The 25960-nt window shown below is 52.3% G+C and overlaps 1 protein-coding gene across 2 annotated transcripts; it reads left to right on the top strand.

Moving 5' to 3' along the window:
* The first annotated feature begins 692 nt into the window (after positions 1–692).
* On the top strand, positions 693–25960 carry TMEM248 (transmembrane protein 248). 2 transcript variants are annotated; one of them, XM_068154645.1, is made up of 7 exons: positions 693–917; positions 17043–17217; positions 19204–19486; positions 21322–21472; positions 22271–22454; positions 22900–23043; positions 25526–25960. In XM_068154645.1, the coding sequence occupies exons 2-7, from the start codon at positions 17059–17061 to the stop codon at positions 25544–25546; spliced, it is 942 nt and encodes a 313-aa protein (XP_068010746.1). In that variant the 5' UTR covers positions 693–917; positions 17043–17058; the 3' UTR covers positions 25547–25960. The 2 variants fall into 2 exon arrangements, with proteins under 2 accessions (XP_068010746.1, XP_068010747.1); XM_068154646.1 differs by lacking the exon at positions 693–917 and adding an exon at positions 15371–15636.

Below are 25960 nucleotides of genomic sequence, written 5' to 3'. Positions count from 1 at the left end.
GGAATTTGCATTCTCGTGTCTGAGTGACCGCTTTAAACCCTTATCAATGTTTTATTAGGCAAATGAGCAGCCTGTAGGTAAAACAGGTAAACAGTTTTGTCTTGATTAAAAGTAAGGTAGTTCAGTTGCCCTAATGATAACCGCAGAGTGTCCCTAAAAATTAGGAGTGGGCGATCCCCTGTGCGGAGGATGCTGGCAGGTGCTGCTGACTGAGCAGGGCAGCTGCTCGCTCAGTTCAGGGCTTGTAAACCGTAACAGATCGGCCTGGTTCTGGGTGTTGCTGTCGTATTGCTTCGTGGTCCCACAGGCACGTCTGGGATAAGATACAGCGAGAGACCCCTGTGCTGCGAAACCTCATCGGATAGTATCTATGAACAAATTAGTTGTGAACCAACACATGCCCCCCCTCCAGCCTGAGGAGACAACGGGAAGGGGGCAGGAGGAGAGGAGACGTGCCCGAGCTGCCGCTTCTGGTCTGGCAGCGAGCGCCACCGGTTTGCAGTGCCCGCTCAGCCGGGCCGGGGCCACTCGTGGGGCGCTGCGGCCGGGCTCAGCCGTGGGGCTCCGCTGCCGTTCGTGGGGCGCCGCCCGCCGCCTGGCTCCGCCCACACGCTGCCGGCGCCGCAGCAATCTTGTCCCCCCCGCGCCACCGTCCGCGCGGCTGGGGTGAGAGGTCACGGCTGCGTCCCGGAAGCAGCGGGAGGCGGCGGAGGAGGCGGAGGCGGGTGTCCGGGCAGCTGCGCCGGCAGCGGCCTCTTCCCCCTCATCCCGTCCGGCCCCCTCCCTGTAGCCCCGGTCAGGGCAGGAGGATGGTGCAGAGCCCGCCCGCACGGCAGCCTCGCCGCCTGTGAGCTCCGCCGCTGCCTCCGGGCCTCGACCCGCCCGGCCCGGGGGCCTCTTCCCCGCTTCAGGCGCCGGTAAGATGGGGAGGGGGGTGGCTGCGACTGGGGCTGCAGCTGAAACTGAGTGGGCTTGGGGGCTTCCTGTGCCGTGCCAGGCTCGGGAATCCCGGCCATCGCCAGCCCGCGGGCCCGGGAGCGCTAGACGTGGGGTCCTCCTCCTTCCTCTTCACCGGTGAGCGGCGGGAGCACCTCCGGGCCTCGCCGCCGGCATGCTGCAGGCGGGTGGGCGGGCGGGCAGCAGCGGGGAGCTTTGGGTCGTTCCGGCGGCGGTTGTATAACGGGGGGGAGCGCTGGGGGAGCGGCTGCCGGAGCCTCGGCCCCGCGGCCGCAGGACCGGGACGCAGCCTCCTCTGCTGCCCCCTCCGCAGAGCCTCGGCTCCGGGGAGTTTCTTTTCGGAGCTGCATGGCAACGCGGCTAACAGGGGCGATTCGGATCTATTTCAGCGTTCCTTTGGCTTCATGGTTTATTTCCCTTTAGCTATTTTTAAAGCGGTTAGCTTGACGTTTGTAGATGCGGCATCGCACCCGAAAAAAAAACACCACCATAGCGAGAGAGAGTAATTTCGGTAGCAGTAAAAATACTTCCGATTCAAAGGAGCTTCCGGGATAGCCATTAATTTGTTGGTTGTTCGGGCTTCCCCTTCCCCCCCCGGAAATTCCCTCTATGTTAATATTTTAACTTCGTTTATTCTCTGGGTTTAACTTGCTGAAAGATGTCACGATGGTTTTTAATCGTAAATCTCGGGTGCCTCACGCCTCGAACATGGCTGCGAGCTCCCTAGCGCTGAATTGGAGCCACGGGATCCTAATCACGGACAGGGACATCCTGGGAAGTGTTTCTGCCAGTCCAAGGCACAGCTCTTTTAAGGCTTTTTTTTTTCCCCCTGTTTCCTCTTTCCCTTTGTTTGCTTTTCGAGGGCTTGTCTTCGGGGAAACTTATTTGCATGATTAGCTGCGGTGGGGTAATTAGAGGTGAGTTTGCTCTGTTAGCCAAATCTCGTGTCTAGATAAGGATCCGTCGATTACCCTTCACAGCCTTATTCAACTTCTGAGGAAGTTTGGTAGTTGGAAGGGTGTCCTGGAATGGAAGCCTGCGGTGGCTGAACTTGGCCTTTGTGGTGAATCACTAAGGGGGTTTTATGTGCAGTCGACTTATAGGGGAGGTGCTGGAAGGTGTCCAGAGAAGGGCCACAAGGATGATCAGAGGGCTGGAGCACCTCTCCTATGAGGACAGACTGAAGGAGTTGGGGCTGTTCAGTCTGGAGAAGAGAAGGCTCCCAGGTGACCTAATTGTGGCCTTCCAGTATCTGAAGGGGGCTACAGGAAGGCTGGGGAAGGACTGCTCAGGATCTCAGGTAGTGATAGGACTAGGGGGAATGGAATGAAGCTGGAGGTGGGGAGATTCAGGCTGGAGGTGAGGAGGAAGTTCTTCCCCATGAGAGTGGTGAGACCCTGGAATGGGTTGTCCAGGGAGGTGGTTGGGGCCCTGTCCCTGGAGGTGTTTAAGGCCAGGCTGGATGAGGCTCTGTCCAGCCTGATCTAGTGTGGGGTGTCCCTGCCCATGGCAGGGGGGTTGGAACTAGATGATCCTTGTGGTCCCTTCCAACCCTGAATGAAACTATGAAACTATAATCCTTTTGCTTCGAGGTTGGGCATACAAAAGGGTTCTGGGTTCATCTGGGGAGGTACTGCTTCCATCCTCCTGCTTTTCCTCTGCTCTGGGAACAAGGCGATGGCTGTTGTCCAGTTTCTGGTCAGCAGGTGCCCACAGGACAGGGGATCAATAACTTTTGCAGGCAGCTTGAGCAGAGATAATATTGAGTTGTGCCTGCGAGACCGCAGCGCTCTTTGACCCTAGGCTGAGGCCCGTCAAAGACGGTTAAGACCTCGGTGGCTTTGTTACCTCCCCTGATTAGAGGAGTGGCTCAGGGCCGGTGGAATGTGATTCTTCTTTACCACTTGAAAGACAAGAACTTGAAATGCTGCCTGATAACACAGAGTAGGCACTGTGCTCGGTCGGTGGAGAGGAGCATCTGAGGGCACGAACAAACAGACCTCGGTGTCCTTTGTGTGAGCCGGCCGCATCCGGCAAGAGACAGGAGCCTGGCACGTCCATCACCCCTGCACAGCCAGCCAGCCGGTGTACCACAGGGGAGCTGCTCCCTCCTTAAACACCCCAGACTGGATTCCTGCAGAGCTCTTAGCTGTGATTAAGTAGCATAACATTTTTGGTAGAAACGAAGCTGCTTTATCCCACGAGCCTGGAATTAAATATTCATGAAGCTTGTGGGTGCCAGAACTTGGTTGCTTTCCCCAGATGCCCCTCTGCCAAAGGTGTGTCTGTGTTGGGAGTTTCATCTTTTGAGAGGATCCTTCTGAGCTGTGAGGAAAGCTGGTTCCCAGGACTCAGAAGTCCCAGTTTTGTGCTGGAAGGAGACGTGAGTGCCCTGGCTGGTGGAGGTTTGTTAACTATCTCTCTGTAAAATGGAAACTGCTAACTGCGTGACTTTGGGCTAGGCAAATTTCAGTCCCCTTTCTTTTCACCAGCAGGGGTGAGGTGTGCAGACCTGGTGATATTTATTGCTGCCATAGCCTTGACATTTCAGCTGTTGCCCAAGTCCTTTATTTCACTTGGGTTTGCTGCTGGTTGTGTCTTCTCCTTCGCTGGCGGCTGCTGGCTGTTCTCCTCCTCTTGCACAGCCAGTGCTACCATCCAGCACTCTTCTATTTTGCCATTCCCACTGAAGCTGCCATTTCCTCAGCTTGTCACTCATTTTCAGCTTGTGATTCAAGCTGTGTATCTGTCTGCAGCTCTGTCTCCTTACAGCTCTCATTACGAGCAGCAGTTCTCATTACAGCTTCCAGAGCCTTTGCCTGGCGTTCTTCTCTCCTCGCCGTTCTGCGCCGCGTTCCCTGATGGGAGGCTTTAACGAAGTCCACAACTGCCCTTCTCAAACTGGTCACTGAACTTTCTGAGGATTTAAACTGTTGCTGGGACTTTTCATCCCCCTTTCAGTGAACTGCCCTTGTCCAGGACGAGTTACCACAGACTTTGGTTTCGCGAAACTCGGCCAGATCCAATAAAAGCCAAACCGGTTGACTTTTGCTTTCCGTTCCCAGGTCCTCCTGCTAAGCAGCCGTAACCAAAACAGCATTTTATTTGAACTGCAGCTTCCAACATCCTTGAGCCTTAATTTTGCATGTTTTATTGCAGGCCATATGATTCAGATTATGACAAGTCGTGTTGGAAGTCCTGACTTTGACTTGTTAAAGTTGGAAGCTTTTGAAGGTGCCCAAGCCAGCGCTCTTGGGGCTGAGCGGTGCTGTTTCTCATGGCTCACTTGGCAAACAGGGCTGCCTTTTTGGGTGGGTTTTTTTTTTATACAGGCTGGCAGCAAAATGTCTCTTTTTTTTTTCCAAACAGAGGTTAGGTTTTACTCCTATTTTACAGCTGGGTATATATATTAAATCGTGGCTTTCCCATTTAGCAGAAGTCAAAGGTTTTAGGGTGCGCTGAAGCGCTTCAAAAACGCTTTCCTCGCATCGTTTGGGTTTCCTGGCTTAGGACCTCTGTCTTACTGACTGCTGACTTACTGTGTCCAGTTCTGGGCCCCTCAGTGTAAGGAGGACATTGAGACACTTGAATGTGTCCAGAGTAGGGCAACAAGGCTGGGGAGAGGCCTTGAGCACAGCTCTGTGAAGAGAGGCTGAGGGAGCTGGGGGTGTTCAGCCTGGAGAAGAGGAGGCTCAGGGGAGACCTCATTGCTCTCTACAACTACCTGAAGGGAGGTTGTAGCCAGGTGGGGGTTGGTCTCTTTGCCCAGGCAACCAGCACCAGAAGAAGAGGACACAGTCTCAAGCTGTGCCAGGGGAAGTTTAGGCTTGAGGTGAGGAGAAAGTTCTTCACAGAGAGAGTTGTTCGTCATTGGGATGTGCTGCCCAGGGAGGTGGTGGAGTCACTGTCCCTGGAGGTGTTCAAATAGGGACTGGACGTGGCTCTTGAAGCCATGGTTTAGTAGTCATGAGGTGTTGGGTGACAGGTTGGACCATCACCATCCCTGGAGGTGTTCAAGAGGGGACTTGGAGCCATGGTTTAGTCCTGAGCTCTGTGGTGACAGGTTGGACTCGATGATCTCGGAGGTCTCTTCCAACCTTGGTGATTCTGTGATACTTCTCTAACCCTTTTCTGATGCCTGATGGTTTTAAAAATACTCTTGGCATTTAAAAGAGAAGAAGGGGGAAAACAAAGCATTTGGAACTTGCTTCCATTTGTCTCTGCACAACTCTAAGTGGTAAATGAAAGCTGCCTTTGCTGTCCCAGGAGCATCAGCTGACACTGTCTGGGTGCTGGTGTTAAATCCCCTGCTGAGGTTTTGAACTGCAGCCTGCATTGGAGAAGGGCTGTTCAGCACCTGGGAACGTTGCATACACAGATTGGGTAACACTTGAGCCACCTTATCTTCCTTGGTCGTTTTCTGACTCCCCTGTTTTGCACTGTAAGCTTTCTCTCTCGATCCGGAGTTACAGGCAGGAGCTTGGCTGCTGGAAGTTCAGTATGGATTTGATCCTTAAAAGGCACTACCACCTCCTCCTGCCCAAATCACCTCCTTTCCTTGGCTTTGTTTTAGGGGTGGGACTGAGATGCTTGCTGTTTACCGAGCTCTGGGGGATGTTGAAATGCTTTGTTCTGCTTTGGGAAGTGTTCTGGGAGGTGAAAAGAAACGTTTGGTGTGAGGATGGAGCATTTTGCCTCATTCTTGTCTTGCAAGTCCCCAGGCTCTCAGGCTCCTGTTAATAATCTGCTTCCCTTCATAATGTGACTCCATTATCAGCATAACAGGAGGAAGGAATCTCCTTTTCATCTATGCTGCACAGTATCTTCTGCCTGTGTTCTTTCCATTGGGCCAGGCCATTTTTTTGCCTCACTTTCTACTTCCAGGCTCTAAGGTGGGAGGGGAGGGGGGAGAGAGAGAATATAACCTTTTATTTAATCAGTAAACTTAATTGACAGGATAGAACAGCTCAGCCAACTGGTGAGCCACTGGCTGGGTTGAGCTCATTCACTGTCATCTTCCCCTTGGGTGCTTTTTCCTAGAGGAGGAGATGTGTTTGTTCACATCTGGCTGCTGATCTCTTGGGTATTTGGCTGCAGTGGGCTGACACTGTTAGAACAGTTAGAATAGAATAGACCAGGTTGGAAAAGACCTTTGAGATCATCATGTCCAACCTAGCACCCAGCACTCTCTAATCAACTAACCCATGGCACCAAGCACCCATCCAGTCTCTTCCTAAACACCTCCAGGGATGGTGACTCCACCACCTCCCTGGGCAGCACATTCCCATGGCCAATCTCTCTTTCTGGGAAGAACTTCTTCCTAACCTCCAGCCCAAACCTCCCCTGGCACAGCTTGAGACTGTGTCCTCTTGTTCTGGTGCTGGCTGCCTGGGAGAAGAGACCAACCCCCACCTGGCTACAACCTCCCTTCAGGTAGTTGTAGAGAGCAATGAGGTCTCCCCTGAGCCTCCCCTTCTCCAGGCTAAGCAACCCCAGCTCCCTCAGCCTCTCCTCACAGGGCTGTGCTCCAGACCCCTCCCCAGCTTTGTTGCCCTTCTCTGGACACCTTCCAGCAACTCAACATCTTTCCTAAACTGAGGGGCCCAGAAATTAGCCATTAGGGTGGTGAGTTGAAGCTGATCCAATCCATGGACATCAGCTGGGAAGAGAAGGAGGAAGGACAGGGAGGGCCTTCTGCTGCTTCTGTGACCACAGCAAAGACTCCTGGGACTCTGTGAAAATGTCTTTCCTCCAAGAGTGGTCAGACCCTGGCACAGGCTGCCCAGGGAGGTGGTGGAGTCACCATCCCTGGAGGTGGTGAAGAAAAGTGGGGATGTGGTTTAATGGCCATGGTGGGGTTAGGTTGGTGCTTGGAATCCATCCCAGAGGTCTTTTTCCAAGCAAAACAGTTCTGTGATTCCATGGAGGAGGTGTTTACATCAGCTTTCTTCCTCTGCAGGTCTTGATTGCTTCCCTTCCTCTGCTTTGTGAAGAAGCCTGGTGGCATTTACTACAGTATAGTCTGTTTGCTTTGCTTGTTTGTTTAGCACTGAAGGACAGGAGGAGGAGAGAGGATCCTTTGGACAGAACAAGTGCTCTGCTCTGGAGGATCTCCTTCCCTTCACTCCCCTAGGAGTCAGCCCTGCCTGCCCCTTCTGCTGCTGGCAGGGATTTTAGGCTGCACAGTTTCATCCTGCAGGGTCTTGATGTGCTTCCTAAAAAAAGTTGAACTCAACCAGCTGCAGATCCTGCCACATCTTCCCCCTCCCCCCCTAGATACCAGTATGGTAAAGTCAGCCCTCCTATAAAGTCAGTAGGGAGCTCCTCCCTGCCTCCCCTCCCCTGCCTGCCTCCCCTCCCCTCCTTGCCTGCCTCCCTTCCCCTGCCTGCCTCCCTTCCCCTGCCTGCCTCCCTTCCCCTGCCTGCCTGCCTCCCTTCCCCTGCCTGCCTGCCTCCCTTCCCCTGCCTGCCTCCCCTCCCCTGCCTGCCTCCCCTCCCCTGCCTGCCTCCCTTCCCCTGCCTCCCTCCCCTCCCTTCCCCTGCCTCCCTCCCCTCCCTTCCCCTGCCTCCCTCCCCTCCCTTCCCCTGCATCCCTCCCCTCCCCTCCCCTGCCTGCCTCCCTCCCCTCCCCTGCCTGCCTCCCTCCCCTCCCCTGCCTGCCTCCCTCCCCTCCCCTGCCTGCCTCCCCTCCCTGCCTGCCTCCCCTCCCTGCCTGCCTCCCCTCCCTGCCTGCCTCCCCTCCCTGCCTCCCCTCCCCTCCCCTGCCTCCCCTCCCCTCCCCTGCCTGCCTCCCCTCCCTGCCTCCCCTCCCCTCCCCTGCCTGCCTCCCCTCCCTGCCTGCCTCCCCTCCCTGCCTCCCCTCCCCTCCCCTGCCTGCCTCCCCTCCCTGCCTGCCTCCCCTCCCTGCCTCCCCTCCCCTCCCCTGCCTGCCTCCCCTCCCTGCCTGCCTCCCCTCCCTGCCTCCCCTCCCCTCCCCTGCCTGCCTCCCCTCCCTGCCTGCCTCCCCTCCCTGCCTGCCTCCCCTCCCTGCCTGCCTCCCCTCCCTGCCTGCCTCCCCTCCCTGCCTCCCCTCCCCTCCCCTGCTCGCCTCCCCTCCCGCCTCGCCTCCCCTCCCGCCTCCCCTCCCCTCCCGCCTCCCCTCCCCTCCCTGCCTCCCCTCCCCTCCCTGCCTCCCCTCCCTCCCTGCCTCCTCTCCCTCCCTGCCTCCCTGCCTCCCCTCCCCTCCCTGCCTCCCCTCCCTGCTACCAATATTATGCTGTGAAATTCTAATGGATTTAAAAGAGGAATCAAAGCCCTTGATTGGCCTTCCCCAGTTGCTGCAAGACACTGGCTGGAAAAGCTCCTGGTAGTTTGTGTGGGAGAAATTAATAATGCATTTCAGGGCATGAAAGGGCAACCTTCTGGTGAGTTCAGAAGCTTCTGTTTAATTGTAGTGGGTTGGGGTTTATTTCCCCCCCCCCCCACTCTTGTTTTCTTTCCCTTATGAAAAGAGGGAGGGATGGTAATTGCTGCTGCTCTGAGCAGCAGCAGAGCCTTCAGTTTCAGCTGTAAGGCAGCTGAGGTTGCTTTTGCCAGGCTGGTGAGATTAGAGACCCCAGAGCTTTTGATTAATTAGTTTTAATAAAGCTTTCACAGAGCATTTTAGACAGGTCATTAATAGACTGCTTCACAGTTAACCCACCTGTGAGCTCTTGGTGCTTCGCTGTTTCGGTGCCCTGGGTGTCAGACAGCAATTGGAGGAGGAGAGAACTAAATCAGAGGTATTTTTGGTACCTCTTAAATGAGAGGCACTTGAGCTGGAGACCAACACCATCTCTCTTGTTTGCATGTCATTTCTGGGTGGTTTGCTAACAAAATCACAGCTGGGTTGATTTGTGGCTGTGAGCAGAGCAGCTCTCTGGCTCACAACATTATCTTCATGCCAAGTGGTTAACCCTGGGGTGACCCATTTCCTAACCCCCCCCCCCCACACACACACTGTACTGCTGGTGCTGAGGCATCTTTGGCAGAGTCCAAGGGGATGGCATTCAACAAGTCCAAGTGCCAGGGGCTGCACTTTGGCTACAGCAACCCCATGCAGAGCTACAGGCTGGGGTTGGAGTGGCTGAGAGCAGCCAAACAGAAGGGACCTGGGGGTGCTGATTGACAGCCACCTGAATGTGGGACCACAAGGATCATCTAGTTCCAGCCCCCCTGCCATGGGCAGGGACACCTCACACTAGATCAGCCTGGCCAGAGCCTCATCCAGCCTGGGCTTAAACACCTCCAGGGATGGGGCCTCAACCACCTCCCTGGACAATACATAACTGAACCCCAGGCACACAGAGGCCTAATCACTACTTCTACAGTGCTGGGAGTCTTCCTCCAATGCAGCTCAAGACCACACACAGCAACCTCAAAGCAGTAATGTTTTAAATCCCTCCTGATTGACAGCTGGCTGAACATGAGCCAGCAGTGTGCCCAGGTGGCCAAGAGGGCCAATGGCATCCTGGCCTGCATTAGGAATAGTGTGGCCAGCAGGAGCAGGGAGGTCATAGTGCCCCTGTACTCTGCACTGGTTAGGCCACACCTTGAGTCCTTTGTCCAGTTCTGGGCCCCTCAGTTTAGGAAGGACATCGAAACACTTGAGCATGTCCAGAGAAGGGCAACAAGGCTGGGGAGAGGCCTTGAGCACAGCCCTGTGAGGAGAGGCTGAGGGAGCTGGGATTGTTTAGCCTGGAGAAGAGGAGGCTCAGGGGAGACCTTATTGCTGTCTACAACTACCTGAAGGGAGGTTGTAGCCAGGAAGGGGTTGGTCTCTTCTCCCAGGCAACCAGCACCAGAACAAGGGGACACAGTCTCAAGCTGTGCCAGGGGAGGTTTAGACTCGAGGTGAGGAGGAAGTTCTTCACCAAGAGAGTCGTTCGTCATTGGAATGTGCTGCCCAGGGAGGTGGTGGAGTCACCATCCCTGGAGGTGTTCCAGAGGGGATTGGATGTGGCACTTGGTGCCATGGTCTAGTGATGGGGTCTGTGTTGATGGGTTGGACTCGATGATCCTCGAGGTCCTTTCCAACCTAAGTTACACTGTGATGCTGTGATCTTTGAAAATGTGATTGATCTCTAAAGAAACTGCAGTGCCCAGCTGGAGATGAAATGCTTCCATGTGGGACAAGATGCTGAGCTTAGAAAATGTGAGGTCTTGATGGGGTGCTGTTGGGATGGGTTAGCAGGGGGTTGCTGCCCTTCTTTGCCACCTAGTTTTCTTCCTTAGGATGTTTCAGTGGTGCAGATCCAGAGGAGGGCCACAAGGGTGACGCAAGGGCTGGAGTCCCTCTGCTATGAGAATAGGCTGTGGGAGCTGGGGTGGGTCAGCCTGGAGAGAAGACTCCAGGGGGACCTTAGAGCTGCCTTCCAGTTCCTGAAGGGATCCTACAGGAGGGCTGGAGAGGGACTGTTCATAAGGGTGTCTAGCAACAGGACGAGGGGGAATGGTCTGAAGCAGGGGGAGAGTAGGTTTAGACTGGTGTCTCTTCCAACAGTCTGGATCTTAGAGAGAAGTTCTTCAGTGTGAGGGTGGTGAGACTCTGGAATAGGCTGCCCAGGGAGGCTGTGGATGCCTGCCCCCTAGGGGTGTTCAAAGCCAGGTTGGATGAGTCTAGTTGAGAGACATCCCTGCCCATGGCCTGGAAGTTGGAGCAGACCCCTGAGGTCCCTTCCAAGCCATTCTAAGCTTATTCTTTAGGCCTCTCTCCAAATGTTTTTCTCCTCTGGGCTGACAGTCTTCCATGCACCACAAGAAGGGGAAATATTCCCAAGGAAATGACCTCATTTTATGCTTTCTGGTGGAAAGATGGCAAGATAGCTGCAAAACCTGTCAGCCCTTTGCTTTGATCTCTTTCACATTCATGTGCTCTTTTTCCCTTCTATTCTACTTTTAAATACCTGCTTCAGTACAGCCCAGGATGGTTTTATTATTGCTGGGAATGTGCTTCCTTTGATATTAAGCCCTGAAATGGGAATTGAAGCCTTCTGCTGTGACTCATTTCATTGACTTTTTGGTGCTGTGCAATAGACTTCAAGGTTTATTTTATTTCCCCCACCTTGTTTGCAATTTATTCTTGAAACCCTCACAGGTCTGCTTCAGCAAGGACCTTTCCTGTTCTCTTTCTCCTATGTAAGCAAGAGGGGATTTAAACCAAGAAGGGATTCAAAGCAAGAACCACAGAATCACCAAGGTTGGAAGAGACCTCAGAGATCATCGAGTCCAACCTGTCACCACAGACCTCATGGCTAAACCATGGCACCAAGTGCCACATCCAATCCCCTCTTGAGCACCTCCAGGGGTGGTGACTCCACCACCTCCCTGGGTAGCGCAATCCAATGGCAAACGACTCTCTCTGGGAGGAACTTTCTCCTCATGTCCACCCCAAACTTCCCCTGGCACAGCTTGAGACTGTGTCCTCTTGTTCTGGTGCTGGTTGCCTGGGAGAAGAGACCAACCCCCTCCTGGCTACAACCTCCCTTCAGGGAGTTGTAGAGAGCAAGAAGGTCTCCCCTGAGCCTCCTCTTCTCCAGGCTAAGCAACCCCAGCTCCCTCAGCCTCTCCTCACAGGGCTGTGCTCCAGACCTCTCCCCAGCATTGTTGCCCTTCTCTGGACACCTTCAGGTGTCTCAGTGTCCTTCTTAAGCTGAGGAGCCCAGAACTGGCCACAGGACTCAAGGTGTGGCCTAACCAGTGCAGAGTACAGGGCATAATGACTTCCCTGCTCCTGCTGGCCACACTATTCCTAATGCAGGCCAGGATGCTGTTGGCCTTCTTGGCCACCTGGGCACACTGCTGGCTCCTGTTCAGCCAGCTGTCAATCAGGAGGGATTTAAAACATCACAGCTTTGAGGTTGCTGTGTATGGTCTCGAGCTGCATTGGAGAAAGACTCCCAGCACTGTAGAAGTAGTGATTAGGCCTCTGTGTGCCTGGGACTCAGTTATGTATTGTCCAGGGAGGTGGTTGAGGCCCCATCCCTGGAGGTGTTTAAGCCCAGGCTGGATGAGGCTCTGGCCAGGCTGATCTAGTGTGGGGTGTCCCTGCCCATGGCAGGGGGTTGGAACTAGCTGATCCTTGTGGTCCCTTCCAACCCTGAATTATACTGTGATACTATACTATTTCCATCCTTGTGGTCCCTTCCAGCCCTGACTGATGCTATGATACTATACTATTTCCCTCCTTTACCTTTTTTCCCCACTGTCTAACACGGTTTCTGGGGTTTGTACTGGAGGAAGAACTGTAAAACAAGTGAGTGGTTATTTGCCAGTTTGAGATGGCTGCCCAGCTCTGTCTGCCTGGCACCCAGTTAATGCCTTGCCACCCTTCCCCATTTGAATCTTTTTCCTCACTGTTTCACAGAATTAATTCCTGGGCTTTGCAAGGCCTGATCTGAGAGCACAGTACCCCTGCAATGCTTGTCAAGTGTTTTCCCAGCCAGTGCCATCAGCTGTAACTCTGCCTGAACCTGGCATTTAATCTTGCTGTCCAAACCTCGATGCAGAGCAATTACTACTGGAGCTGGTGGCCAATGTTCCAGGCTGGCAGTTTCCACTCTTGTGCCTGAGCTCCTCGTTAGGCTGACTGGAGAAGAGATGTTTTTTTATTGCAGGAGTGTGGAGGAGCTTAGCTGGAGTGGAGGAAAGCAGGCAGCAGTTATTAGAGCTGCTGTCTAAATTATTTAGCTAGCTAAAAAAGTGAAATCTGATCTTGCTTTCCTGACCTGCCAGGAGCTGATGGCATTTGCTTTCCTTTTCTTAAACTGGGTGAAAAAGGAATGGAAGTTTAAATGGGTTGGGGTTGGTTGTTTTCTTTTTTGGTGGGTTTAGGTGGGTTTTTTTCTTTCCTTTAGGTTATTCATTTACAGGCAGGAAGTTGTTGGCTGGTGGAAGAATTGCAGTTGTGTTGTGCTTCTAACAGGAAGGAGCACTTCCAAGTGTGTGGATGATTAACCAGCTTCCCCCTAAAAATCCTGTGGGAGCAGACAGTTTGGTTTACCTGCACCTCTCTGTTTCACAGGTTCCCTGGCAGTTAGTGTTGCTGCAGCACTTTGTTTCCTTTGAAAAGGGACATTTCTTCAGGCAGCAGTGTGAGAACCCTGCAAAACCCCCAAACAAATAAACCTTTCCCCTCCTCTCCCCCTCCCCCCCCCCAACAACTAAGGTCTAGTTTGCTTTCCTTTCCTTAGAACAATTCCTTATGCCTCCTACCATGGCTGCAAAACTAACTTCTCCTTTCAGAGTCAGTGTCACTAAGGTTGGAAGAGACCTTGAGGATCATCAAGTCCAACCTGTCACCACAGACCTCATGACTAGACCATGGCACCAAGTGCCACGTCCAGTCTCTCTTGAACACCTCCAGGGATGGTGACTCCACCACCTCCCTGGGCTTTGGTTTGAGCCAGGATGTGGCTCAGTTGGTAGTGCATAAGACCCTTAATGGGAAGGTCTTGAGTCGAGCCTACAGTGGGCAGTGGTGTCCTCCCTACTCTAGTCATGAGGTCTGTGGTGACAGGTTGGACTCAATGACCTTTGAGGTCCCTATCCAACCTTGGTGATACTGAATACTGGTTGGAAAAGACCTCCAAGACCATCAAGTCCACTTCTGATGCTCCCAGCATAAGGACCTCATGGCCTCCTTTGGACCTGCTCCAGCAGTTTGAAGATGATCAAAGGGCTGGAGCACCTCCCCTATAGGGACAGGCTGCAGGGCTTGAGGCTGTTCAGCCTGGGAGAGGAGAAGGCTCTGGGGAGACTTGAGAGCAGCCTTCCGGTACCTGAAGCTGGGGAGGGACTTTGGAGAAGGGGTTGTAGCAATAGGAGAAGAGGGAATGGATGGAAGCTTGAGGAAAGCAGGTTTAGACTGGAGATTGGGAGGACTTGGGGCTGTTGAGTCTGGAGAGGAGAAGACTCTGAGGTGACCTTATTGTGGCCTTCCAGTATCTGAAGGGGGCTACAGGAAGGCTGGGGAGGGACTTCTCAGGATCTCAGGTAGTGATAGGACTAGGGGGAATGGAATGAAGCTGGAGGTGGGGAGATTCAGGCTGGATGTGAGGAGGAAGTTCTTCCCCATGAGAGTGGTGAAGCCCTGGAATGTGTTGTCCAGGGAGGTGGTTGAGGCCCCAGCCCTGGAGGTGTTTAAGGTCAGGCTGGATGAGGCTCTGGGCAGCCTAATCTAGTGTGGGGTGTCCCTGCCCATGGCAGGGGGGGTTGGAACTAGCTGATCCTTGTGGTCCCTTCCAACCCTGACTGATACTATGAAATTCTTGACAGTGAGGGTAGTGAGACACTGGAACAAATTACCCAGGGAGGTTGTGGATGATCCTCCTCCCTGGAGGTGTTCAGCTCTAGGCTGGATGAGACCTTGAGCAACCTGCTGTAGTGCGAGCTGTTGGGGCTGGGTGGTCTTTGAGCTCCCTTCCAACCCAAACCATTCAACGAACCTATGAATCCTAGTTGTGGTTGGCACTACCCATCTCCAATTGCTCTCCTCCTGTCAGCTGTAGCCCTGCAAGCCACAGTTGCTCCCTTTTCTCTCCCAAATGCTCCAAGGGCACATTAGGCTTGGGGAAATTGCAGCTTAGAGCATTTTCCCTAATTGCTTTCCAAGCCGTGGGGTTCTGGGAGCATATTAAAGCACCCAGCACTTAAGAGCTGGTGATCTCTTACATAAAAATATTAGCCCAAATGTGGTGGTGCTTTGTTGAGCTTGGGCTTTCCCCCCCCCCCCCCCCCCCCCTTCATATGTGTGTTTTTCAGCACATCCAGTTTTTATGGCTGAGCTCTTTGGAGACCCTGTGGTAAACAGGCAGTGCTGATGGAGCTGTTGGGAGCCCCTTGAAAACAGGACTCCCAAGTGCTGGACGGGCTGTGGGGGACATTCAGCTTTGATGAAGTGCTGCAATAAAGCCTGCATCTGTGGTGTTATTTTCACCAGGAAATCCAGAAGGGGGAAGGCTGAACACAGCTCTGCTTTTGGGTTATCTTCTGATCATCCTGTAGGTTGGAGGCGGCGGCCTTGGAGGTCTCTTCCAAGCTGGTTGATTCTATTCTATCATCTGTTTTTACCCCCCCCTCCATCTCCACATGTGCTTCCAGTGTTTCTAGGGGGAGTGTTTGGGGTTTTTAACCAGGGGTCATGTAAAGAATTTGCTGCCAGGGACAAGGTAGGAGAGAGAATGTGCACAAGTGTGGGGTGCACCCAGCGTGATCCTTCCCAGCTCTCCTCAGCTCTCACTCCTGCCTTGTTCTGCCACCTTCCCTGGCCTGTTTGGCTGTGGCACAGCTGGTCTTGGACAAAGATAGAAGCTCTGGTAAGGTGCACATTTATCATCACCACCTTCTCTTTCCTCTCTTCCCCTTCTCTCTGTCCTTTCCCTGCCCTGTTTTTCAGGTCACAGTGTGTTTGAACAGCCATGCTGGCAGCACCAAGCCGTTCCTGCTGATGAAGTCTTGCTGGCCTTCCTGGTCTTTGCAGAGGGGATGGAAAGTGGTTGATGGTGCAAAACACTAAACCCAGCACGGGAACTTGTGCTCTGGAGTGAGCACTCTTCAGCACATTTCACCCAGGAGGACAAGGAGGTGTGGGGAGGACAGGGGAAAGTCCTTGTGGACAACTCCAGTCTCTGTTATTGCCACAGGACCTTGGGTCTCCTCTCAGTGAGTTGAATTCTCCCCTCTCTGGAGCAGTTTTGCAGGTTTAGTGAATATTCCTCTTGTTATTCTTAACAGGAGCATTTCTGCCAGTAAAATCTCAGGTATAGACAAGAAAGTTGGAAGTTATTGTACACTGTAGGATCTGAAGAAGACTTTGTCTGGCAGCTTGTCCTTTTCCCTTCTCTTGATTTCTTTTAAACCAGCAGATCAAAGATTGCTGTCTCCTTCCCTTGCCCTCTTCCTCAAAGCCTTTCCCTCTCTCATCCTCAGACTTGCCACTCTTCAGCCCTGCTACATCTGGATTGGAAATGAGCTGCTCTTCTAATAAGAGTCCACCAGGATCCCCCAGACCTGCAGGGAGCAGAGTCCCTGCCTTGATTAAATGTTCTCAGATCTGTGTGAGTGCTCACACATTAACCACTGCAGTGCTGAATTCTTTAAGTGCTGGTCTTGAAGCTTGCCTTTTCCTATGGCTTTTGGGGATAAGCAGCAGATTGCCAGGAACCAGTTGCTGCCCTTCAAGCTTATTTGGGGTTAAAAACCTGCTCAGCCTGGATTGTGGGTAAGACAAAGAGGTTTGCTTGAAGGTCCAACCTTGCAGAGCCTCTGAAGTAGGTGCTGCAGGCTGCCCTTTAACACAGGGCTGTTTGCTTTGCTGTGTGAGTGAGGTGGGGAAGCTGACACAGTGAATTGATTTTTTGGGTCTTTCTGCCCTGCAAGTGAACATTCTGAAGGGGTGTCAGACACACTACTACACTTTGGGCAAGAAATGAATGATTCAGTATGTTTTCTCAGCAAGGGTTTACAGACCTGAGTAAAAGTTCTCTAGATCCAGCAGTAAAGAAAGGAATCTTCCAGCCTGATGCTGGTGTTAGGTGTTTCTGACCACAGGGTTCTCGCTGCAGAGACCTAAACCAGGCTGTTTCTGAGATCCTGTTTTGAAGGTAGCATCCTTTGGAGCTGAGGGTGGAGTGAAGTGGGATCTTTAAAGCTTCAGCCTCGCTGTGCAAGGATGTACAAAGTTTGCTCTGTGGGCTGCAGTGCAGCTCCACCTGCCCTGGGCTTTGATGAGTTCAGCTCTCACTGGAGTTCAAGTGCAGCACTGGATACCCTGCCTAGGTGTGTGGGGAATGAAGAGAACTGGTCTTATGGCTTATCAGTGGCTCTCTCTCTGTGCTAGAAGGTGTCCTCCTTTCTTACAGTTTGTTCTCATCTGGCAGTTTGAGGCACTGAGGAGGTGATGCTGAGTGTCTCTTGATCTGTGCTTTATTCCAGGTGTACCAGGTGTGTGTTCAGTCAGCAGTGCAGTCACAGAGTTGAATCTCATTTCATACCTGATTCCAATGGTTTGGTCTTCTGTGATGCTGTCAGACCCAGCCCAGTCACTCTCTTTGACTCTTTGCTTGCAGGTGAACAATCAGAATAATGTTCAACATAAACCTGTTGGAGAACCTGAAGGTCTACATCAGCAGTCGACCTCCACTTGTGGTCTTTATGATCAGTGTGAGTGCTATGGCAATAGCTTTCCTCACCCTGGGCTACTTCTTCAAAATCAAGGAGATCAAGTCACCAGAAATGACAGAGGTAGGTACAAAAAGTTCCTGAGCTGGACACTGGGAATGCTCATTAGGGAAGCAGGCCCAAAGCTAAGGAGTTTGTGGGGGGGTTGTGATTTCTTTCTCCCACCCTTTCTTTCCAAGAACCCTCCCATAGGAGTGTGCAGAGTCTTGGGGAAGATCATGAGGTAATGTGTAACAAGTGTTGTGTGGGGCCATGAAGCAATAATGATGGAGGCCAGGTCTCAAATCAAAGAACCTAAGCATTGAGCTTTGCCTTGAGCTTTGTTGCTGTTTGAAGCCATGGGACTGAGAAGCCAGCTTTGTCCCAAACAGTGTTTGCAAGAACTAGAGAAGAAAATGAGAAGGAAACTGCCCCCCCCCCCAAGTTAACATTGTAGAACCCCCTCCCCCAAACACCTGTGTTCCTTTATGCCTCCTCTGATTTCATAAGGGAGAGGCTGCTGGTGGGAGGGGTTCAGCAGTCTTGTTTTATTTCCAGGAGGAGGTGGAATCACCTGACATGGGTCCTCCTCTTGTTACAGAGAGAGACTTGAGAGACCTGGGCCTGGTTAGCCTTGAGATGGCTGAGAGGGGACCTGGTCAGTGTCTATAAATGCCTGAGGGGTGGGTGTCAAGGTGAAGGTGCCAGGCTCTTTTCAGTGGTGCCCAGTAGTAGGACAAGGAGCAATGGGTATGAGCCAGAACACAGGAGGATCCTCCTCAACATGAGGAGACTTCTTTATAGTGTGACAGAGCCCTGGAGCAGGCTGCTCAGGGAGGTTGTGGAGTCTCTTTCTCTGGAGACTTTGAAGACCCACCTGGATGCATTCCTGTGTGGCCTGCCCTAAGTCATCCTGCTTTAGCAGGGGGGTTGGGCTCGATGATCACTGAAGGTCCCTTCCAACCCCCAGCATTCTGTGATTCTCTGATTCCCTGCTCTGGCTGGAAGCCTTTCTTTCCCCTGCTCTCTTGTGTCAGCTAGCATGTTTGTAAAACTTCTTGTCTAGCACTACTGTAAGGAGGGGACCTTGCTAGAAAGCACTCATACCCTGAGCATGGTGAGAGCAGACCGAGTCAGGCTATCCCTCCCGTGGTTTGAAGGAGGAGATTCTGCTGCAGCATGGGGACTGACCACAACTGACTTTGTAAACAGCTTGTCCCGTTGTTGAGATGGCCACAGTGGAGTTTGTGCTTGCTTTGTGAGCCATGTAATCTTGGTTAAATGGCTTGGAACTGCCAGCAGGATGGGCTGCAGTCGAGGTCTGCTCTGCTCCAGGGCAGCGGCAGCCAACAGTGACCTCGCTGACCTGGCCGCAGGAGCAGGGAAGTCATTGTGCCCCTGCACTCTGCACTGCTTAGGCCACACCTTGAGTACTGTGGCCAGTTCTGGGCCCCTCAAGTTAAGAAGGACATTGAGAGACTTGAAGGTGTCTAGAGAAGGGCAACAAAGCTGGGGAGGGGTTTGGAGCACAGCCCTGTGAGGAGAGGCTGAGGGAGCTGGGGTTGTTTAGCCTGGAGAAGAGGAGGCTCAGGGGAGACCTTGTTGCTCTCTACAACTACCTGAAGGGAGGTTGTAGCCAGGTGGGGGTTGGTCTCTTCTCCCAGGCAACCAGCCCCAGAACAAGAGGACACAGTCTCAAGCTGTGCCAGGAAGTTTAAGCTGGAGGTGAGGAGAAAGTTCTTCCCAGAAAGAGTTGTTTGCCATTGGTAGGTGCTGCCCAGGGAGGTGGTGGAGTCACCACCCTGGAGGTGCTCAAGAGGGGACTGGATGTGGCACTTGGTGCCATGGTTTAGCCATGAGGTCTGTGGTGAGAGGTTGGGCTTGATGATCTCTGAGGTCTCTTCCAACCTTGGTGATCCTGTGAGACTGTGATCTCTGAGGTCTCTTCCAACCTTGGTGATCCTGTGAGACTGTGATCTCTGAGGTCTCTTCCAACCTTGGTGATCCTGTGAGACTGTGATCTCTGAGGTCTCTTCCAACCTTGGTGATCCTGTGAATCTCTGTCTGCAGGACTGGAACACTTTCCTCCTGAGGTTTAACGATTTGGACTTCTGTATATCTGAGAATGAAACCTTAAAGCATCTCATCAATGACACCACAACCCCAGAGAGCACCGTGACGAGTGGGCAGGCAAGGTCTACACAGTCTCCACAGACTCTTGAGGACTCTGGTCCCATAAACATCTCTGTTGCAATCACTCTGACGCTGGACCCGCTGCGCCCCTTTGGGGGCTATTCTCGCAACGTCACACACCTAAGTTCCACCATTTTTGGGCACCAAATTGGACTTTCAGGTATGCCAGGCTTCACCTTCCTACCTTGGAGTTATGACTACATAACCAGCTAAAAATTCACCACCCTACTGTGGGGGAGAGAAATCTTGTTGCTTAAAATATCTGTCTGTGTCCTTGAGCAACTTGATCTAGTAGGAGGTTCTACCTGAGCAGGGTAGGAGAGCTCTGCAGAGGGACCTTGACAGGCTGGACAGATGGGCAGAGGCCAAGGGCATGGGATTTAATACATCTGAGTGCTGGGTTCTACATATTGGCCACAACAACCCCAGGCAGTGCTACAGGCTGGGGACAGAGTGGCTGAGAGCAGCCAGGCAGAGAGGGACCTGGGGGTACTGGTTGACAGCAGCTGAACATGAGCCAGCACTGTGCCCAGGCAGCCAAGAAGGCCAATGGCATCCTGGCCTGCATCAGGAACAGTGTGGCCAGCAGCAGCAGAGAAGTCATTGTGCCCCTCTACTCAGCCCTGATAAGGCCACACCTTGAGTCCTGTGTCCAGTTGTGGGCTCCTCAGTTTAGGGAAGATGTTGAGTTGTCCAGAGAAGGCCAATAAAGCTGGGGAGGGGTTTGGAGCACAGCCCTGTGAGGAGAGGCTGAGGGAGCTGGGATTGCTTAGCCTGGAGAAGAAGAGGCTCAAGGGAGACCTTCTTGCTCTCTCCAACTCCCTGAAGGGAGTTTGTAGCCAGGTGGGGGTTGGTTTCTTCTCCCAGGCAACCAGCACCAGAACAAGAGGACACAGTCTCAAGCTGCACCAGGGGAGGTTTAGGCTGGATGTTAGGAAGATGTTCTTCCCAGAAAGAGAGATTGGCCATGGGAATGTGCTGCCCAGGGAGCTGATGGAGTCCCCATCACTGGAGGTGTTTAGGAAGAGCCTGGATGAGGCACTTCTACAGTGACTGCCTTCAGTTATTTCTTGATACATCCTTAAGTCCTTAAGTTGTATTTTGAAGACATTAATGTGCATACATTAGAGATTAAGTAGCACATTGGGGGTGGGGGGGAAGTTCATCCATGACCAAGCTTCAGTATTGCAAACAGCACCAAATAAGTTGCTGACAGTTCCTGTGGTGTGAGGAGGCTGACCCGCTCTGCGGCTGCCCTGCCGTCGAGTTTGGACAAGAGATTGTAGAGAACTAGGAGCAATTCATCATGGAACCTCATGGAGCTTTTAGCCAGGGCTGCATTTTATGTTAATGCCTGAAGCTGTCTTGAACCTCAGAGACTTTGTGAGGGGACATTTACCAGGGCTGTTGATCTGCCTTTACTCTATTTGGTGTTGCTGTTTCCTTCCTGCTTTGCGAGCTGTCGAGCGCAGGTTCCCTCTCCAGCAGCCTGGGTTTATTGTCAGGACAAACACATTCACGTGGAGGTAACACAGGCCTCTTAATCTGCAGTTCAATATCTGCTGGCACCTGTGCTGTTTGCACAAATACCTCCAATTTGAAAAGTAAGCATCAGGGAAAAAGCAAATACCTGACAAAGCCTTTGGGAGGAGGGAGGCTGAAGATCTCTGATCTTACTTTCCAATAAAGTTGACTGGACGTGCATGAATTCCCTTTAAACTGTGAGGTTCTGATTTCTGAGAGGAGCCTGATGACCTCCTTTCTTCTTCCAGGAGCAGGACTGATTAGAAACACCCAGCAGTAATTCTGTTTGGTTTGGGGTTTAACTTTCTTTGTGCTCTCTTTATTGATGGGAGAGATCCTGGATGACTTCAGAGGGACAGGATTCCGGGTGGTGGTTGCCGCCTTAGTCGTTTGTGTGTTGTCCTTATCCTGGTGATTGTTGCTCAGATACTGTTGTGAGCAAACCCCAGCTTTCCTTCTCTTTCTCAAAAGGCAGAGAATCCCACGAGGAGATCAATATCACATTCACCCTGCCAGCTGCCTGGAATTCAGATGACTGTGTTCTTCATGGCCACTGCGAGCAGGTCGTCTTCACGACCTGCATGACTGTGACAGCAGCCAGCAATGTATTCCCTGTCACAGTGTAAGTGCCTTTCAAACATCCCTTCATGAACTGGCTGCTGGGGGGGATTCATTCCTCAGCTGCTCCTCTCAGGTTGTTACTTCCTCATGAACCTTATTGTTGACTGTGAAAGTTATGCCCCTGCCTTCCTCCCCCCCATTAAAAATCCTGTTGGGAGACTTCTGCTCTCTCGGCAGCAGTAGATTTTGCTGTGGGTGTTTCAAGCTCTAGCCCCTACCTGCCTTTCATCAAGCTACCTGTGATTCAAACTTCCCAAGGAACTAAAGAATCCATGAATATTTAAGCAAGATACCCTGTAATTTAGTTGCACTACCTTGTGTGAGATCTAAGGCTTGGCTTTGAGGTTCTTATCCTGCTCCCTGCCGAGAGATCAGCGTAAGCCGAATGCTTCTTTGCTCCCAGACCCCAGCAGGTACAGACCTTTCATCAAAATAGTTTCCCTTTCTCCAGACTCCCTGACATTCTCCAGTATACCCTGGAGAACCACCAGATAGGTTCACAAGAGTTGAGTGAAGCCTTATGAAACCCAGTGGTTTTCTAATGAAGCTGTGGGATGTTGGCTTACAGGAGCAAGGTGCAGTTAAGTCTGATCTTAATGTAGGAGGAGTAGTGTAGGAGCTGCCTGGGCTTCACACACCCTTTTGGTTCAGCCTTGGTGTCTGTGCTTGGTTTGGGCAGTCCAAACCAAACCTGTGTTTTATGCTGCTGTTGGGCTTGACTTGGTTCTAAACCTCAGCCTGACTGCAGATGGAGGATGGCAATTAGGATGCTAATGAATTGTTTCTGTTTCCTCGGCAGGCAGCCACCACATTGCGTTCCCGAAACGTACAGCAACGCCACGCTTTGGTACAAGATCTTCACCACAGCAAGGGACTCTAACACCAAATATGCACAGGATTATAACCCCTTCTGGTGTTACAAAGGAGCAATTGGGAAAGTGTACCATGCTTTAAACCCCAAGCTAACTGTCATAGTTCCAGATGTAAGTGCCACGGTGGGGCTGTGTGTGGTGCTGAATGAACGCTGGGCTCCGGCTGAGCAGAGTGTGGTTCTGCTCACGTCCTGAAACAGTCCTGTGCAGGCCTGGTTTGTTCTGTAGTGCAGGGGCTGAGACAGAGCTGGGTGTGTTTTACCCCAGGGGAGTGATGGTCTCCATCTGCCTCACAGCCTTTACTAACTACCATTTACACTTTGAAATCCCTTGACAAAAGAGATGTTATGAGAAGAGATCTCTAGGAGGGAGTCTCAACCTGAGGCACGTTTTGCCTCTTTGTTGCCACAGTTAGGAGCCACTTTTCCTGGCTGTGCCAGCTGCATGAAGGGGGAGCAAGTTGATTCATGGAGTTAATTTCTGTGCTGATCTGATAATTGCTGCTTTAACTTGCAGTGGGTGCATTGTCAGTCAATGGTTTCAATTCTCTCTGCAGGATGATCGCTCTCTAATCAATCTGCATCTCATGCATACCAGTTACTTTCTTTTTGTGATGGTGATCACAATGTTCTGCTATGCAGTCATTAAAGGCAGACCAACCAAACTGAGGCAAAGCAATACAGAATTCTGCTCTGAAAAGGTGAGTCTCTGGAACAGCAAAATATTGGCTCTGAAAGCCTCTTTTATTAGACATAGCCCAGCCTGGTTTGTCTTCTCCCTGGAGATGTAGACTTAAGGCTCCGAGGTGACCTAATTGTGGCCTTCCAGTATCTGAAGGGGGCCTACAGGAAGGCTGGGGAGGGACTGCTCAGGATCTCAGGTAGTGATAGGACTAGGGGGAATGGAATGAAGCTAGAGGTGGGGAGATTCAGGCTAGATGTGAGGAGGAGGTTCTTCACCATGAGAGTGGTGAGACCCTGGAATGTGTTGTCCAGGGAGGTGGTCGAGGTCCCGTCCCTGGGGGTGTTTAAGCCCAGGCTGGATGAGGCTCTGGCCAGGCTGATCTAGTGTGGGGTGTCCCTGCCCATGGCAGGGGGGTTGGAACTAGCTGATCCCTGTGGTCCCTTCCAACCCTGAATGAAACTATGAAACTATAATTCCCTCTCAAAGGGACATGGGGATCTCAGTGTGGACAGTGCAGATGGGTGCCACAAAAGGCATATGGGCTTTGTAGATCCTCAGAGTTAAGTTTCTCTCCTACAGAAGTGGAGTACTGCAGTCAGTAATTGCTGTAATGCAGCCCTGCTGCCACACTTCTGATGTTTCACACCAGCACAAGAGTTGTCAGGGTTGGAAGGGACCTTGGGGATCATCCAGTTCTAACCTTCCTGCCATGAGCAGGGACACCTCACACTACAGCAGGTTGCTCAGAGCCCCTTTTGATCTTGATGATGTTTTATAGTATGAGCTGGTTGGGGGGAGGGTTGACTGGGGGGGATTTTGGGTTTGGTTGTTGAGGGGATCTGGGGTTTGGTTGTTGGGTAGGGTTTGGGGTTGGGGAGGGCTTTAGGAGTGTGTGTGATGGTGGTTGTGGTGCTTTGGGGGGGTGGGGTGGTGGTGCTTTAGGGGGGGTGGGGGTTTAGGGGGGTGGTTGGAGGCATTCAAGAGGGGTTTGGATGCGGCACTTGGTGCCATGTCCTGTTCATGAGGTCTGTGGTGACAGGCTGGACTCGATGATCTTTGAGGTCTCTTCCAACCTTGGGTGCTTGGTGCCATGGGTTAGTTGTTTAGGTGGGTTGGATTGGTTGATGGGTTGGACACAATGATCTTGAAGGTCTCTTCCAACCTGGTTTATTCTAACCTTGGTGATTCTGTGATCCTGTTGGGGTGGCTTTTGGAGTGGGTGTGGTTGCTGGGGGCTTTTGGATGGTTTTTGGTTGGTTGGGGGCTTTTTTTTGGGGGGGGGGGGGGGGGGGGGGGTGTTGGTTATTTGGGATATTTTGTGTGTGTGTAGTTTTGTTTTTAGCCCTTTAAAAACAGCTAAGTACAAAACACCTTTCAGACTGACTTGTGATTTCCTTCCCAAGGAAGGTTTCATAGTTTCATTCAGGGTTGGAAGGGACCACAAGGATCATCTAGTTCCAACCCCCCTGCCATGGGCAGGGACACCCCACACTAGATCAGGCTGGCCAGAGCCTCATCCAGCCTGGGCTTAAACACCCCCAGGGATGGAGCCTCGACCACCTCCCTGGACAACACATTCCAGGGTTTCACCACTCTCCTGGGGAAGAACCACCACCACATTTGGGCTAATATTTTTATGTAAGAGATCACCAGCTCTTAAGTGCTGGGTGCTTTAATATGCTCCCAGAACCCCACGGCTTGGAAAGCAATTAGGGAAAATGCTCTAAGCTGCAATTTCCCCAAGCCTAATGTGCCCTTGGAGCATTTGGGAGAGAAAAGAGAGCAACTGTGGCTTGCAGGGCTACAGCTGACAGGAGAAGAGCAATTGGAGATGGGTAGTGCCAACCACAACTAGGATTCACAGGTTCATTGAAAGGTTTGGGTTGGAAGGGAGCTCAAAGACCACCCAGCCCCAACAGCTCGCACTACAGCAGGTTGCTCAAGGTCTCATCCAGCCTAGAGCTGAACATCTCCAGGGAGGAGGACATCCACAACCTCCCTGGGTAATTTGTTCCAGTGTCTCACTACCCTCACTGTCAAGAATTTCATAGTATCACAGTATCAGTCAGGGTTGGAAGGGACCACAAGGATCATCTAGTTCCAACCCCCCTGCCATGGGCAGGGACACCCCACACTAGATCAGGCTGGCCAGAGCCTCATCCAGCCTGGGCTTAAACACCTCCAGGGATGGGGCCTCAACCACCTCCCTGGACAACCCATTCCAGGGCTTCACCACTCTCATGGGGAAGAACTTCCTCCTCACCTCCAGCCTGAATCTCCCCACCTCCAGCTTCATTCCATTCCCCCTAGTCTTTGTTGATAGGTTGGACTCGATGATCCTCGAGGTCTCTTCCAACCTTAGCTACGCTGTGATACTGTGAAAAGTGAAGGCCAGCTGTGCCAGCTGCATGGAGCTAAGCAGAGCATCACTGTGGCTGGCTGAAGAGTTTTGCCTTTTCATCAGAGCCCTCCTTTGCCTGTTTTTTTCTCCCCTCCAGGTGGCTTTGTCGGAAGCCTGAGAACCCCAACCCTCGGATGACTGCGAACCGTCAAACCATTGCCTGCTGAGCCCGGAACGGGGCCTGACACCTCTGTGAATACAATTATCTTGCAACGTTGGTTTATTCCAACCAAAGACATTTCAAGTGCCTGTAATTGATTTGTACATATTTATAAAGGTATATTCAGAGTAGGCCAGGTGACGATGCCCTCGCCCCCGCGGCGCAGCGCGGCCGGAAACCTTCAGTCTTTACCTGTGGACATAGCCGAATGTTTGTGTAGATATGTTTAGTGATATGGCTACATAGAGCAAAGATACTATTATTATTATTGTTATTATTTTTGGGGGGGTGGGGGTGGGGGTCTAGCTGCATCTGGGCAGGTTAAGTTGCCTTTGCAAGCGTCTCCAAACAAACCACCAGATCTCGGCTTGG

This window comes from Melanerpes formicivorus, unplaced genomic scaffold (assembly GCF_026170545.1).
Source record: "Melanerpes formicivorus ecotype bairdi unplaced genomic scaffold, bMelFor1.0.p_v2 SCAF_29, whole genome shotgun sequence".
NCBI lineage: Eukaryota > Metazoa > Chordata > Aves > Piciformes > Picidae > Melanerpes > Melanerpes formicivorus.
This window is presented reverse-complemented; position numbering and strand designations above follow the sequence as displayed.